The 16,122-nt window shown below is 43.7% G+C and overlaps 3 protein-coding genes across 4 annotated transcripts in view; all 3 read right to left on the bottom strand.

Annotated features, from left to right (window-relative positions):
- LOC121716026 (kinesin-like protein KIF27) overlaps window positions 1-901 on the bottom strand; it is a 5,029-nt gene extending 4,128 nt beyond the window's left edge. The window contains exons 1-2 of the mRNA XM_042102156.1: window positions 274-901; window positions 1-160 (exon numbers count right to left, since the gene is read on the bottom strand). The exon at window positions 1-160 is cut by the window's left edge and continues 35 nt beyond it. Of these exons, the coding sequence (XP_041958090.1) occupies window positions 1-160; window positions 274-571 (458 nt within the window). The 5' untranslated portion in view covers window positions 572-901. The remainder of the gene's footprint in view (window positions 161-273) is intronic.
- A 131-nt stretch (window positions 902-1,032) lies between these two features.
- Window positions 1,033-4,433, bottom strand: c8h9orf64 (chromosome 8 C9orf64 homolog). Of its 2 annotated transcripts, none has more exons than XM_042101537.1 (5): window positions 4,329-4,433; window positions 3,106-3,453; window positions 2,229-2,485; window positions 1,865-2,060; window positions 1,033-1,349 (listed from the first exon to the last, which is right to left on the bottom strand). In XM_042101537.1, the coding sequence occupies exons 2-5, from the start codon at window positions 3,443-3,445 to the stop codon at window positions 1,120-1,122; spliced, it is 1,023 nt and encodes a 340-aa protein (XP_041957471.1). In that variant the 5' UTR covers window positions 3,446-3,453; window positions 4,329-4,433; the 3' UTR covers window positions 1,033-1,119. The 2 variants fall into 2 exon arrangements, with proteins under 2 accessions (XP_041957471.1, XP_041957470.1); XM_042101536.1 differs by having other exon boundaries at window positions 4,333-4,433.
- Window positions 4,434-6,240: 1,807 nt separating this feature from the next.
- Window positions 6,241-16,041, bottom strand: hnrnpk (heterogeneous nuclear ribonucleoprotein K). The gene is given in 18 exon segments (XM_042101535.1): window positions 6,241-7,215; window positions 7,384-7,553; window positions 8,045-8,115; window positions 8,304-8,339; window positions 8,471-8,486; window positions 8,702-8,750; window positions 9,145-9,198; window positions 9,927-9,958; window positions 9,960-10,298; window positions 10,686-10,814; window positions 12,516-12,629; window positions 12,740-12,812; window positions 13,229-13,272; window positions 13,655-13,711; window positions 13,872-13,969; window positions 14,311-14,409; window positions 14,526-14,610; window positions 15,954-16,041. Coding segments are annotated over 16 exon segments (1,389 nt in total). The 5' UTR covers window positions 14,390-14,409; window positions 14,526-14,610; window positions 15,954-16,041; the 3' UTR covers window positions 6,241-7,187.
- Window positions 16,042-16,122: the final 81 nt, after the last annotated feature.

The following is a 16,122-nucleotide window of genomic DNA, read 5'->3' as shown; positions in this document are numbered from 1 at the left end:
TTTAACTGTTTAGCATCCGGGCTCAGTAAGTCTTGTAGCTCCTCTCCACAAAGGGATACACAGCAGGCACTCAGGTTAAGGTGTGTCAGGTCATTGGCAGTCATCTTAAGAAACATGTCCTCACACACACGCCACACTACTCCTCTGTCTTCTTCACAATCTAGAAAAAAACACACGATAACTAATAAATAAATACACACACACTACAGAACATCTGTTGTAATGTTATTTAACATAATTATGATGTATTTATAAGCCACAATAAAGTCTTACCAGTGTGCCCTCCGATAAGTGTGTAGGTCTTGCCCGATCCAGACTGCCCATAGGCGAGGATGGTAACATCTTTGCCTGCGAAAAACGACGCTACCAGAGGCTTAACGCTGGAACCGTACACATGCTCCTGCGACACTGTAGGTCCAAAGGCGAAGTGACAGGGAAAGGCATGCCCACCTGCCAGTATAACCTGACGTGAATCCACTGCAACATGTGCACATACCTCCCGGTTCTGGCGGAGTTCTTCAGGAAGCAGTGGTCTTATGCGCACCGCGACCCGCATCACCTTTTCCATCATATTAGAGATTCGCTAAAGTTAACATCACAAACCCAACTAGCGTTAACGTTAATGTTATGACAACGTAAGTTAGTTATTTGGCTGTCAGGTTAGCAAACATGCTACCGATATAGCGAGCTAAGACAACAGAGGTGGTAGAAGCTATGGCTTCTTGGAACGTCTGATATACTTTGATAGTTTTCCCTTAATGCTACCGTTATGACTCTAGCAGGCGATTATTTTAACAATTTATCCATCTAGCGATCATTTTAGTGAATAGGCAACCTGCGTTGGATAGAAACAGCTTTCTTTTCTGTCCCCGTGCTTGCTGTGTGTTGTGTCTGTATGTTGCCAAGCAACAACGACTGATTCTGGCAAGGAGCGTGAGCGCGCTTTCCGAGATGAACCTATGAAAAATTGGTCATAATTTTCACAGCGCCACCGTCCGAAAAGGAAGAATCAAACCATTACTTCACAGCAGATAAACAACTTCTTTTTTTAATTCAATTATCATAAATGAGGCTCTAAACAGGATCTAAATGTGCAAACTAAAGCTGACTTCACGTCAGTCAGTAGTAGATGCAGCGTGTGTGGTGGATTGGGATGTGGGCCATCTCCTTGTGATGCTCCTTTGCATAAGGCCACAGGAAGAAGTCGATGAGGGCAGAGTTGATGTGGCACACCTCTCCGTCACGCTGAGCCATCAACTGGACAAGCTTTTCCTTAATCTGCTCCACAGAGTCAATGGAACAGCCACGGATCTCCACCTCTCTTCTATCACCAGAGTCCAGCAACTCACCTGTAAAATACCAATGCGCACACACACAAAATCAGACCATAAAGCACCGTCAATATGTATAGTATAGTATAGTATAGTACATTTACAGAAATAAGAGTATAGTATACTCTTTTGATCCCGTGAGGGAAATTTGGTCTCTGCATTTATCCCAATCCGTGAATTAGTGAAACACACACAGCACACAGTGAGGTGAAACACACACTAATCCCAGCGCAGTGAGCTGCCTGCATCAACAGCGGCGCTCGGGGAGCAGTGAGGGGTTAGGTGCCTTGCTCAAGGGCACTTCAGCCGTGCCTACTGGTCAGGGTTCGAACCGGCAACCCTCCGGTTACAGGTCCGAAGTGCTAACCAGTAGGCCACGCCTGCCCCCATGTACATGTATGTGGCTCACACTCATGCATGACATTTACAGAAATAAGAGTAAATTTACACTTGTATCATGCAGATACACACATAAATACATCTGAACAGTGTGGCTTCAGTGCCTTAGACCAACTTTAAAATGGAATGCTGACCCTTCTTGAGAGTGTCCATTAACCCATCTGAATACCGCAGCACGCCCAAGTGGACAAGTGCCTGTGGTACTCTGTAGTCTGCAAACATTGTTAGCTGATCCATGTCTGAGACACCACCCTGCCCACCAGCTTCTAGTATACAGCACACTTCAGCCACCAGGATCTGAGCTCTCTTGTAGAATGCCACCCTCCTACCCTGTAAACACAAACATACGTCTTAAAGCTGTATGTGATCATTCATTGCAGACCTGTGTAGTTACTGCTGAACTTTTGTGTCAATGCAGGTTGATGTCTGTGTGCGTCTGCATCTGTATGTGTCCTTGTGCATACTGGAAGTGGGTATATGTTTGTTAGCATAAAATACCTCAAAGACGGCTTCATCCCGATAGGAGGGCAGGAGCTCCACGATGTGCTGAACCATTTTGAGGGCGTTGTTGTTGCAGGGTTCCAGGAAGCAGCGGAATGACCCTGAATGTGTGAGCACTGCGCAACCAACTGCCGTCAAGGCATTGTGGCGCTCGCTGAGCATCGGCATGGGTACCGAACTATCTGAGCGCAGAACCCTGCCCAAGTCCTCAAGACTCATCTTTGAGAAATACGCTGGGTCTGTGATGGGCACACCTGCAGACGCATATACGCACACACACACACAATCATAGTACATATGAGCACATCCCACATGCATGTGCAGTTCAACTGCTCGGGACCTGAGGGTGTCCTTATGAGTGTTCTTATGAAACATTCTACAGTAGGTGTGAGGTGCCTTCAGAACAGCATGATACGCCAGGGCTGTTTCTCAAAGTCGAGCATGCTTCCTTGATAGAATGCTTACTTGCAAGTCGGGTTCTTCTAAGATGAGGTTAGAGGCCTCCCTTGCATTCTCAGACTCTATTTTGGAACAGACTACTGTAGCTAGTGTGAACGTGCACATCACTGCGGCCTGTCTAAACGCTTCCGCTTCTAACTGCACACTTCTGTTCAGTAGGGGTGCTGCTCCGATGCATGTCAACGCAGAGGATTATGGGAATTTTCATCACCTGAGGATCCACAGATGCAGATACAGATGCAGACACGATTTTCTGAGCATTTTTGACATTGGAACAGTGTTGGCGGAGCCTTTGAGTATGCTTTCTCGACTTTGGGAACCAGCCCAGCTGCTTGAGAGAATGTGTGAAAGGTCATACGATCCAACACAGAGCTATGTCTCAGAGCTATGTCTTAAGTGTTCCTGAGACTCTTACCCTCATCCAGTGCTCTGGTGATGGCTGCACACAGTGCCATGTAGCCGGTGTAGGTCTTACCCCGACATATGACCTCGCACTGCTTGTCTGGGTCATCTGGCCAGAAGGAGAAGTTCATGGTGTCGACCACCAGCAACCAATTGAGAGCTGCGTCACCACCTGGGGGTGGGGCCAAAGGGTTCATGAGGCTCCACCCACGAGCACTGAGGACCTCGCTGTGTCTGAGGCCATACAGCATCTCTGCGACTCGTAACACACCCTCCTCACACACATGGACATCACAACTCCGCTCGGACACAAACCGGCCTGCCTCCCGTGGCCATAGGATCTCCTCCGCCATTACAGCACCTACACACACACACACACACCTTTAGTAAAACAGTATTAGTAATAATGCATGAAACAACTTTTTTCTTTCCTACAGCACACAAGGCTATTGCTGGCATCCTCATCAGGAGAAAATCAACAGGTAGTAAATAGTGACTACAGCTTTAATAAAGCAGCAGCACTCAAACCATTAATGCCATAATATTACAATATGTAAATCGAACACATAAAGCTGCTGTTATGCATCAGCATTCCATGGCATGTTGTAAGGAAGACAACACTTGTTTTGCATAAAATATAATAGCATTTATGTATTTATTTACAATACTGTGTTGAGTGTGAGTTTTTAAGTGGGGTACTTCGTGTGATCGACCAGACCAAAGTTTGGCAAAGCTTCAAATGTTTTCCTCGCCAGTGCGTGTGTGTAAGAGAGATATTTCTGTTGTTTTATGTCCTATGGTCTTATGTTATTGTATGTTATATTGTATAACAATAGCTTTGGCAACACTGTTCCCATACAGTCATGCAACTTTGAATTTGAATTTGAATTAGAGAGGGGGGGGCGAGTGAGAGAGAATCTTTCTATAGAATCTAAATCTCGCGGACGGCGCTTAAAGAGAACATGAGACCACCGTCATTCTCGCGTTTGTTAACATGCTACGGAATCGATGGACAGCTGATTTGGCTGGCAGTTCTCAATGTCAACAGCACACACACAGACAAACACACACATGATGTTAGCAGGGCAGATAGCTTCAATGGACTTTGGTCTCATCTCATTCTCGCGTGCAATGTTCATCCGCATGTGAACGCATACTTGTACATACTTGTCTCTGTCAGTGCCTACTCGTTTTTAAATTGTGTTTGCAAAAAGTCAGAAGAACTCTAAACGTTACCTACTGAGAACTGCAAGAATATCCAAACAGGAAGAAATGTTAAGCTGAAGGTCTCGTGGTGCTGTAGCGGGACTGTTTCACCAATCACGCCTTCTCCAGTGTAGACGTCTCCGCCCATGTAAAACTAATTCTGGATGCCACCGCTAGGCGTAGTAGTTTGGTAAAATTTGGAGATTTTGGTCTACAAATCTGGTTGGCTGCGCTCTACAACACACACATACACACTTGGTAAGCAAGCAATACGTGGATAGAATTTATTTTTAAACGTTTAGTGATTTCATATGACCTTTAAAGCAACAGGTAAGATAGTTCTCTATAATTGTGTGTGTGTTATATCGTCACTTTACTTGATTTGACTAGATTTCTCAGGGACTGATTGCCTTGTCTGTCAACCTAGTCATAGGTGTGACAAAGACGTTTTCATCTCAGTTCCGAGAACATAGTAAATACCTTTCTTATGGATATATTAAAGCCTGTCAACTAATGTACCATACACAGAGCATTTCACAAAGTAAGGTTTAGTCCACAATCATGGCTGAATTTGTTGGTACCCTTACAGATTATTGAAATGAAATTGAGCGATGAATCTCATGCATAGCGTGTCTTTGGTATGTAATAGAGTAAAGTCAAGAACGTTTCAACACATTTTGTTCAAATCAATTATTGGATTATAGCAATGTTTAAAATGAAAACTGTTTAACCTTAATTCATATTACAGATTGATGGTAATTTTGATACCACAGATGAATAGAGACCCAGTCAGACCAATAGTATGAAAATACAGTAACAGAGTTTATTTACAATGATGCGCATCAAGGGAGAGACAGCATGACTTCACCTAAAGATCCATCAGCTGCTCTAACTAGACAAGGAAATAGTTAGGGTTTAAGTATCCTTCCAGGCTGACGGGAGATGGCGTTGGTCATCCCATCTCACGTGGACTACACTGAATCAGACCCTGATTAGTGGCAACCCGGAGCAGATATTGACGCAGCCATGCAGAACAGTGAAACACTGCAAAGTCGCTTATCTCTAAATACAGTCACACAGATATACACAGGGACAGTAGAGATATCATACAGTCATTACATAGAATCATACTTTTAGTGTCAAAGTGACCCACTAATGAGAAATGCAGAACATTAAAACACATATGAATATTGGACATAATGCAGAACATTAAACTACATATTGGAATATTGGACATAATGTTCTATTCCACTTTCTCTCAAGATGTATTTGATCTTGTATTCAGTTATTTGGCCTATTTAAATGGATAAATGTTGTCACTGAAGTTTGGCATCATTGTTTGCACCTAAATCAACACTCAAATCAAAGGTAAGAGTTGTCTGAGGGAATCTGAAGATATTACAGATCAGCATGTTTACAGTAGAGACCTGCAAAAACGCACATGTCCAAGAAAAGATCACCATACTCTATTTTGAGAGGATGAAATTAGTGAAATCTCAAAACTAAAGCAGCATTCTGAAGCAACACATACAGCCAGGTCAGAAAACTCAGTTGCAGGTCATGATTCTGACCCCGAAAAGCACTCAAGAAGTTAAACAGTGGACTCTCTCCCTTCGCTACATGAAGGGTACCATTATTTTTGTCAATGCCATTTTCATTTGTTTTATTCTGAAAATAATCAGTTGAATTAATTGAAAGTCGAATTACAATAACATTAAACGGAATAAACAATGATGAAAGTTGAAATTACTTTGGTCAGTTTCAAATTATTTTAAAGAAATATTGAGGGTTTTTCTTTTTCATGGAAGGGTACCAACAATTTCAGCCACAACTGAATATAAAACTGCATGTGTATATAGAAATATATATATATAATTAAAAAAAAAAAAAAAAGAGTGACAATGTGAGCAACCAAGAGACAAGAGATAATGACTTCCATGGATACTGGTAAAAAGTGGCATCATCTTTATTGTGTGTCTAATAGCAAATTCTACAGCTCTTTTTGGGGAGAGGCATATCACGCCAGGACAAATTGAAATGGAAAAAAAATAAAACTCAAAAGAAAAGAAAACAACAAAACAAAAAACAAACAAAACAAAACAAAAAACAAAACACAAAAGTTCACACTGCCCATAAACCCGACTGGACGCGTTTGTGCTGCTGCCACCAGTATAAAAACACACACACGTATACATACATGTACACACACGCATTCTGAGACTGGAGGGAGTGGAGGGTTGGAGGTAGCCCAGAGTTGACCGACACACATACACACACATATCGGATTTAAAAGACACCAGTTTCACAACACACGCGCACACACACACACACACACACACACACACATCTCGGAACATACAAACTAGACAAAATCTGAGGATACAGGTCACCATGTAACATTACAGAAATGAACCAGGTTATATTTACACGGAATTTGCCGTACACCAAAATCATTCATCAATCAGAACTGCATCGGGAAACATGGCTGTATCTCTCTCTCTCCCACACACACACACACACGCACACAAGCATGCACGCACACACACAGCCTGCAGGGCGGTGTGGGGTGAAAAAAAAAAATAAGAAAAAAAAAATAAAGCACACACACGCACACAAGGAGGGCTTCCGTCTTGAGCAAACATAAAATTGGCCCTTGAATGATTAAAAAAATAAAATACCAAAAAAGAAAACAAATCCACCCACCAGGAGGGGAGGGGCAGGAGTGCAACAGTCAATCTACCTCCTGCCAAAAAGACATTAGAAAAAGAAAGAGAGAAAGAAAGAAAGAGAGAGGGAGAGGGAGAGAGAGAGAGAGAGAGGGATGGAGAGAGAGATGAGAATAATGAAAGAGGGAGAGAGGAACGTCTCGACCGTCCAGAGGGTTCAGGGCTAGTTCTGTCCGAGGAGGTGTAGCGCACTGAGGAGAGATGAAGAGAGAGGTGTTACAAGCCTGGAGAGCGCCATCCCATCACACAACAAAGCACACCCAGCAATCCAGTATCATCCACACAAGCAGAGGGAATTAAAAAAACATGGACTCAATGACCTTTGAGGCGCTGGGCAAGGACTGCACCTTCATACACACCTGTTCTGTAGCAGATACTGTGCGTTCTGGATCTGGTCCTGCGTGCCGGTGATGGTGATGATGCGATCGTCGGAGCCAGGGAGAGGCTCATCAATCTTGATAGATGCGCCGGACTCGTGGCGGATCTGTTTGATGCGTTGGCCTCCTTTACCGATGATGGAGCCAGCAAGCTACACACACACACACACACACAATTAGCTTCTTTGGCAAATAGTGTGAAAAAATTGGATTTGCCTTAACTCATCAATCGCACCATCATGTCATCTATATATTAGATACTTCTCCGAACAGAGTTTACATCAAACTTTTTTTGTCAATTTGTAATTACTCAAGTGTAACTGCTTGTATAAACTTTTAATACTATTGTCTCTCATGATTTTAAAGTTACCTTAACAACCTCAAGTTTTGAACCCACAGTTTTCACAACTCCTCTCATGATATGGAGTATCCATTTTGTATTTGCACAACACAGCTGATGGAGGCACACCAACTAATCTCTTATACCAAATTCTCATGAAAGCATTTCAAAATTTGCAAATGAGTTGGATGGAAAGCTCAGAGTCATCTTTACAATAACAAGCCCACTATGGTGTCGAGTCCCGTCCTAATAGTGAGAAATGCCACTATGAGCATGTAGTGAGTCACATGCTTATTCACTCACATCCTTGGGGATTGTCACTTGTGTGGTAACGACTGGGCCTCCCATCTCACTGTAGGAACTTCTTCCACCACCTGTAACACAATCATGCTTATGAGGATCCTCCAAAGGGATACATAGGTCATGCATGTCCCACCTCTAGAGACTATAACAATTAACTCAGACAAAAAAAAACAAAAAAAAAAAAAACAAACACACACACCTATACAATCAAAATATTCATTAGCAGTACATTAGCCATTAGCCAAGTGTTTTTACTTACCACCAGACTGATAGGGATCCCAAGAAGAATTGTTGTCTACAAGAGAAATGGAGGCAGATTAACAGCACACAGAGACAATCAATTCATAATCCAACACATTTCCTAGGAAATTCGAACACAAATATACACAGACAAACGTAAGTTTCAAGATATGACAAGGTACTCACTGTAGCCCCGATCATTCTGCAAGAAGAACCAGATAGACGACCATTAGTGAGACACCACACACACACACACACGATTCAGTAGGGACTCCACTCATTCACTCGCTAAGATAGGTGATCTGTGGTCAACAATGCAGTCAAGCAACAAGAGATGAGGACATCAGTACACCTGGCTACTTCTGTGCACCTGGCCACCTCGCTCATTCACACACACACACACACACACACACTCACCATACTGTCGCCACCATAACGATCAGCTGGACGCCCCCTTCTGTCGCTCCTGAAAATAGAGCAAAAATAAAAGGCATTAGGAAATCACTCATTCTACTTTGCGAGAGAGGGAGAGAGAATGAAACCAACAATGAAAGAGCGACAACAAATGGAACACTCTATGCAGGTTCTGGGCCAAAAAGGACACACTCGTCCTCAGCGTTGTGGCTAAGATCACACCATCCTCACCTCACAATTTATCGTCTTCCTTATGCCATCACCTAATACTGTGCCTACACCCCTATACCTCACCTCTGACAACCTACACCAACCCAATCTCACAGATTGTATAATGTCTCCTGACCCATGTCTACCACAGCCTCACTTCCCCCAGCGCTATCAGTTGAAACTTGACCCTACTCTAAAGCTCACCACTCCCGCCCTATGTCTTGGGAAGGACTTACTTCGGTCGGTCGTCGTGGTTTCCACGAGGAGAGTCGTAGGAATAGTGGTCATCTCTGCAAACACACACACATGGAATGAGCCAATCACACACACAGACACACACACACACACACACAAACAAACATGCACGCACACATACACAAAAAGACAGGCACACACATGGCTTATGGACAGGACACATTTGTGCAACTGAAACATGGCGGATACTTCATGATCTCACAGACAAACAGGTGGAAAAGAACATGGCCAAACGAGAGGAACAGAGGAGAGAAGAGGAGGAGAAGAGAGGAGAGGAAGAGAAGAGCAGAAGAGAGGAGCAGAGAAGAGGAGTGGAACAGACGAGAGGAACAGAAGAGAGGAGCAGAGGAGGAAAGGAACAGAAGGAGAGGAACAGAATAGGAGAGGAACAGAAGAGAGGAGCAGAGGAGAGGAGCAGAGGAGGAGAGGGAGAGGGAGAGGAAGAGGAGAGGAACAGAAGAGGAACAGAAGAGAGAAACAGAAGAGGAGAGGAGCAGAGGAGAGGAGGAGAGGAGCAGAGGAGAGGAACAGAAGAGAGGAACAGAAGAGAGGAGCAGAGGAGGAGAGGAAGAGGAGAGGAACAGAAGAGAGAAACAGAAGAGGAGAGGAGCAGAAGAGGAGAGGAACAGAAAGGGCTCGTGGGACCAAGGAGAGGAGTTACTAAAAGACACGAGAGACGCCAAGAGGGCAGTGAAGAGGGTGGGTGTGAATGAAAGAGGTAGGAGGCAGGTGAGAAGAGGAAGCTCATCAGAGGCAGGCTTACCCTCTTCTATGGTGCGGGGGGCCCATGTGCCCACTGCGGCCTCGCCCGCCCCCCTCGCCCACCGCGCCCCGGAGGCATGGGTGGCGGTCCACGCCGCGGACTCATATCATCGTAATCTCTGCGGGACGGGGGCATGGAATGACCTCCACGGCCGCCAGGGGGCATGCGGTCGAAACCACCACCCCCACGACCACCCCTGGAGGGAAAGCCGCTGCCGCTGCCACCGCCGCCTCCGCCTCCTCCTCCTCCTCCACCCATGGGCCGACGGCCTCCTCCGCTGCGCTCCTCAAACGGCATGGTGAAGCCGCCGTAGTCATAGGACTCGTCATAGAAGTTTGGGTCATACGGCTGAGCTCGGCCCTTTATGGGAGCCTAGAGAGAGGAACAGAACTGGGTTTAATGTGGAAGATATTCATTGCAAGTGCCCATTGATGCTGACTATAAACTGCACATGACTGATAATTGTAACTTAAAACATTATGCATGTCCATACTGACCAACGATAAGGAAAGTCTCTCAGGAATATTCTTCAGGTTTAATGGCTGTTAATGTCTGTAATTTGATGGATTCTGATTGGCTATCAGCCATCATTAACAAAATCGCTCCGAAAGTGATCCTCAATTATAGTCATTGTCGTTGTGATGTATGTGATGTGAATATTGCGTTCCTAGAGCGATACTGAAAAACTCAGTGGCAGTGTGGATGAGAACCACGTGTGTAGTGCGCGTTGGGCATGTAGCCCATGTGAGTGTGTGTTACCTCAGCAATGAGCTCCAGCATGATGCGGATGCACTCCACCACACGCTCAGCTTTCCCGCCCACCAGCACCACACGGTCGCTGGACTGGGGACAACACTCCTGGAACAGCTTAATGGTGGTCTGTGTGCTCTGCACACGTAAACAAATAAACAGACACATCATAGTGTTAATTTTGTCACCTATTTTTAATTTAGTCTTAGTCTTGTGACGAAATGTCCTTTTTAGTCTTTGTCATATTTAGTCATTCAAATATCATTTTTGTTAGTCAAGTTTTAGTTGACTAAAAGTCTCGTCAATTTAGTCTAGTTTTAGTCAAAAGAAAACTAAAGGTATCTTAGTCTTAGTCAGTTTTAGTCTTTTTTTTTTATAACAAATTATTTCTGATTACCATTTGAGTCAAATAGTGTTTCACACATCTCAATTTTCCAACAATATTGTGTGTCCACAGGGCTACTCGTCTGTTATAATTACTCATTCTGATTTTTTGTCAGTCAGTATGTTTACATGCACAGGTAAGTCGAACTACAGTTATAGCTCGGCTGGGATTTGACCATAGACAGTAAAAGATTTGACTGGACCACTGTCATATTCGTAGACCAGTGTTTCTCAAAGTGTGGTCCGCAAGCTATCCCAAGTAGTCCGCGAGCAGACGTGGTAAAATATAATATAGAGGAGTTGTTTGCAATATTGAACCAACTTGTATGTAAAAACAGTTCTGCAACACTGTCTATGTAAGATATGCCAGTTTGCCAGCAAGGTGGTTCAGTGAGTAGGCCTATTGTGTAGACTAATTATAGGCTACTGTTGAAGTAGGTCTAATCTTTTTTTTTTTTAGCTAGGGTTAGTTAAGTGGTCCTGAAACTGAAAAAGTTTGAGAAACACTGTCATAGGCCAAAGTATTAATGTTTTACTCCGCCTCGCTAGATGGCGATATGCGCCCAAACACAACACATTCCCCAAACAGACTCTCCATCTTAGCCATAGCTAACTTGCTAGCAAACTTTCCATATTAGCTTACTGGCTAGCAAACTTTGCATTATCAGTCTAACTAGTTAAATAGTTGACATTACATGATGAACATTTTCGTATGGACATTCTGGGGATGTTAATTTGTATGAGAGAAGCTTCAACTTCTGGGTATGTAGCATTGTGGCATAAAGCTTAGGTAGTTAGCTTGCTAACTCTGGCAGAAATCTCCAATGTTCTTGTTCCATGTAGTTTCGTGTTGCAGCCACAGGGTTGCAGCAACAGCACGTAGACTAGCCTACAGGAAAGCTGTTGCGTATGAACTCATTCGGAATATTTTGAAAACATAACAGCTAGATATTCTGTCTTCTCATTTTGTAGACGAAAATGATGAGATTTTATCTTAGTTTTTATTTCATGCAAAACATTTTAGTCTCGTCTTTTTTCGTCAACAATAATGCATCTTAAGATAGTCTTAGTCAGTGTTTCAGGACATTACTGCCGTCTCGTCATAGTCATGAAAAAAAGGTCGTTGACGAACATATTTCCTCTCGTCTCGTCTGACGAAATTAACACTAACACATCGGAAGTCATACAAACAAGTTTGCCTTATTAAACATTCACCTGGCTTTCCTCTGTTCCATCTGTTTACCTCTACCTCTTAGCTATTTACCTCACACCCCCCTCTACCTTCAATTCTCTAATCCACAGGACAATCAGCTGCCGCCCCCCCCCCCCCCCCCCCCCCCCCCACACACACACACACACACACACACACACACACATATATATATATATATATATATATATATATATATATATATATATATAATTTTTTTTTTTTTTTTTTATTCGCTAGCTCACCTCTCTGAGCTCTTTAATCTTGGCTCCCTTCACCCCGATGATGCTTCCTGCCAGGCTCTGGTGGATCAGCAGCCGCAGCTCACAGTCAAAGTCCATGCCCTTATGGTGCTGGTACTGCAACAACCCAGCACAGCAGACTTAGCCAGGCGGCACACGGTCAAAACAGAGTCATGGTGCAAAGCAACAACAAAACAGAACAGAACAACAAAAACCCGTTGGCCTACCTCTTCCAGCGTGGGGATAATCTTCAGCAGGATCTCGCCTACGGTTGGGATGTCTGCACTGATGCTCAGGATGCTAGAGATGGACAGAGCAGAAAAAGAGGAAGAAAGACAGAAAGAGAGAGATGGATGGATGGATGGATGGATGGAGACAGGGAAGGATGGAGATAAACAGAGGGAGAGGTTCAGTGCTGGCACCAAACTGCATGTGAACAGGTGTTACAGTCACAGAAACAGAGGGGAGCCACACAGGATTTATGGATGACTAATACGAGTGGGAGCAGGGAGAGGAAGTCAGGGGGAGGGAGGAGGGGGTGGCTCTGCACTGCTAGTGTGTGACTGAATTACATCAGAGGGAGTCTGCACGACTCTCCCACTTACATTGGAGTGATTACTACAACATGACAAGATGCTTCTAGGAGAAAGTGGGTATAATCCAAACCCTGCATGACTGAGCACACGAGTGAGTTTGCACGAGAGAGGGACACATACCGCTCGGGCCCGCTGCTGTCTGGAACTGACACACTGGCATTGTACTGTAGGGGCAAGGCAACGGAGATGTCAATCATGTGTCAACCATGTAGGTTGTCCAATTGGGGAGGCAGGGCATCGTGATGTGTGGTGCCAGGAGGGGGGATGCCCAAGAGATAAATAAGCCAGAGAGGAGTGGGGGAGGAATGAGCAGAGAGAGAGCAGAGAGGGGGAGGGGGGGGGGGGGGAGGGGACACAGTGAGATCAACTAGGATTCAAGTCCTTCTGATGCACATGTAATTGAGGAGAAACTACCAGCAGAAAGTGCACGGGATGAGGTCCAGACTCCATTGGCTATAGACACTCAACCATGACATGTGCTTTGTTGGGTTTGGTACAATGTGTGTGTGCGCACGTGTTTGTTTGTTTGTGTGTGTGTACACTCACATCTGTGCGAAGGGCTTTGATGTTTTTCCCTCCCTTTCCAATCACAGCTCCGGCATTCTGCGAACGTACACAGAACTTGATTTCAGACACACAACAAATACAATATAAAAAGTAGTACGTAGTAAATTCTAACCACCAATTCCAGATGCACACTCTCTGTTGACTCTGGAGAGTGGGTGTGTAAGTGTTTAATGGAGACACATAGACACTGATCTACCTTGCTCTGCAGCAGTATCCGCAGTTCCACTGTGTCTTCTGAGTTTCTGGGGCGCTTGGTGGACTGCTGCTCCTCAGCATCTTCTGCTTGACGTTTACCTAGCAAATTACATTTTCAATAATAATTTTTAGTATATTCTTTATCTTCTACTGTCCTTATTGCTTAGTTGTGTTTCTATATTATATAGTTCAATTACTTTTTCTGCTGTTAAAGAATGTGTATGTGTTGTCTGTATGCTGCTGAGACCTTGAATTTCCCCTGGGGATCAATAAAGTATCTATCTATCTATCCATCTATCTATCTAATAAGTCCGAGCTCTGTCCTTTGTACTCTTATGTATAAAAATATGACTTTCCAAACATCTTTTTTTCCCAGCAGTATGTTGACACTGAGGTTAAACTACACATCTCTTATCTATGTGTATATACAAGATACACACCATTTCTGTTCTCTGTGTTGCTAGCAGTAGTCTCCTCCTCTTGCGCCTCACCCTCCATGGGATCATTCTCCGCCTCCATGGTCAATGCTCAAGAGTGTGCTAGGAGAGGTAGGCAAAGAAGTTAAGCGAGACAGTGGATAGGAAAAACTAGACTGTTGCTGTTCAACCCACTACAATGTAGCCATGTTACAAAACAATAACAGTAGGCTACTTACCACTGACAAACGTGCAGGTGAGGTCTGGACACAATACAGACTCAAGCTGAGGTATCCCTTTGTGTGATGACCAGAGCAAAGGGATCTGCATGAGGAGAATGAAGAGGTAGCTTAGATTGCTCATGAAGACAATACAAAGGCAGATGAACAGTTCCTCAAGACAGTAGTTTGTCAAGACGAGCGAGACAATAGAGTGCCTGACCTAGACCCTAGGCTAATTAATGATCTGTGGTGCTGACTAGGTGCATATCTAAATTAGTGTAACAGCGCAAAAGGAAGTGAAATGTACAGTTGCTGATACCGCTTGGAGGTCGATAATCAAACCGAGAGATCGATAACAAAAAAAATTAAATTACTTCAACACACCTGACCTAGACCCTAGGCTAATTAATTATCTGTGGTGCTGACTAGGTGCATATCTAAATTAGTGTAACAGCGCAAAAGGAAGTGAAATGTACAGTTGCTGATACCGCTTGGAGGTCGATAATCAAACCGAGAGATCGATAACAAAAAAAAATAAATTACTTCAACACATGGATGTTTAGTTGGATGTTTAGTTAACATCCAACTCCACGATACTAACGACAAAAGCTAGGCAAACAAACTTCCGTCAGTATCATATTCAATATATCTAATTAGTGACTACACCGATAACCTTTTGCTTTCAAAACTGCAACCTTGCACAACATCAGAAATTCGCGGTTACCTTGCGTGTAAAGACGAGTTTCACTTTAACAATCAATGTGACGTTAATGTATAGTGGAGAACAAACGTTAGCACGCTAACTATCGATAGCTAACGTTGGCTTTTACCAAAAGCAAAAGCAAGAAAGGAAAACATCTGAAATCAATATAGGAATACGTAAATATACTGTCAGTATTTCACCAAGTTAGTTGAAATATCCTGCTGCAAGTCACAAGTCACGCATATAAAATCACTCAGGAAATGATCAGTGTTTACCATTTGGATGATTAACAATGGAGTATGCAGCCAGCTAACTAGCCAGGCTAGCTCTCATGTATTAGCAAAACTGGCTAGCTAACGTTACATGCTTGGTCGGCACTGTGAAGCGCGTCTTATCGCCACCTTTTGTAATCGACGTAATTCGGTGAGGGATGATTCACTGCATTTCCATCGACATTAACTTCGATTTCAAAACGAGAAACTTAGGTCATTTTACAACCAACATTAGCCACCTTGCAAACCTTGCTAGAATGGTCAATTGGGCTAACGTTAACTAGCTAACGCTATCTCGCTTGCAAACGGAAATGAAAATGCGCCGGTCTTCTGACAACACGATGCAAATTGAAATCAAATATATATGTTTTTTAATGTTGTGTAATTCTCCTTTATTTTGGCCAATGTTTTTTCGTGAGCATTGAGTTTACAGATCATTTGAAAACATAGAACAAGCTATTCGATACATACCTGTCCGTAAACTCGCAGTTCCTACCAGTCTAACGTGAACTGAGAGGCCCACACAGCGGGATTATTGTTGTACCAATGAACAGACGTCCCTCCATCAGTGTAAACCTCTGATTGGTGGGATCTGCATTGGCGTTAGTAATGCATCTGTTTCCATTGGTTCAACACTGTG

The sequence above is a fragment of the Alosa sapidissima genome, chromosome 8 (assembly GCF_018492685.1).
Source record: "Alosa sapidissima isolate fAloSap1 chromosome 8, fAloSap1.pri, whole genome shotgun sequence".
Taxonomy (NCBI): Eukaryota; Metazoa; Chordata; class Actinopteri; order Clupeiformes; family Clupeidae; genus Alosa; species Alosa sapidissima.
The sequence above is the reverse complement of the archived record's forward strand: the minus strand, read 5'-3'. Positions and strand labels throughout refer to the sequence as shown.

Bases quoted from the DNA above. Each gene is read 5' to 3' on its own strand.
- c8h9orf64 (XM_042101537.1), bottom strand. From the start codon at position 3,445: ATGGCGGAGGAGATCCTATGGCCACGGGAGGCAGGCCGGTTTGTGTCC. The intron at 2,061-2,228 runs GTATTTTATGCT...TTGTGTTTACAG, and splicing joins GGGATGAAGCCGTCTTTGAG to GGTAGGAGGGTGGCATTCTA. The intron at 1,350-1,864 runs GTCAGCATTCCA...GGTATTTTACAG, and splicing joins AATGGACACTCTCAAGAAGG to GTGAGTTGCTGGACTCTGGT.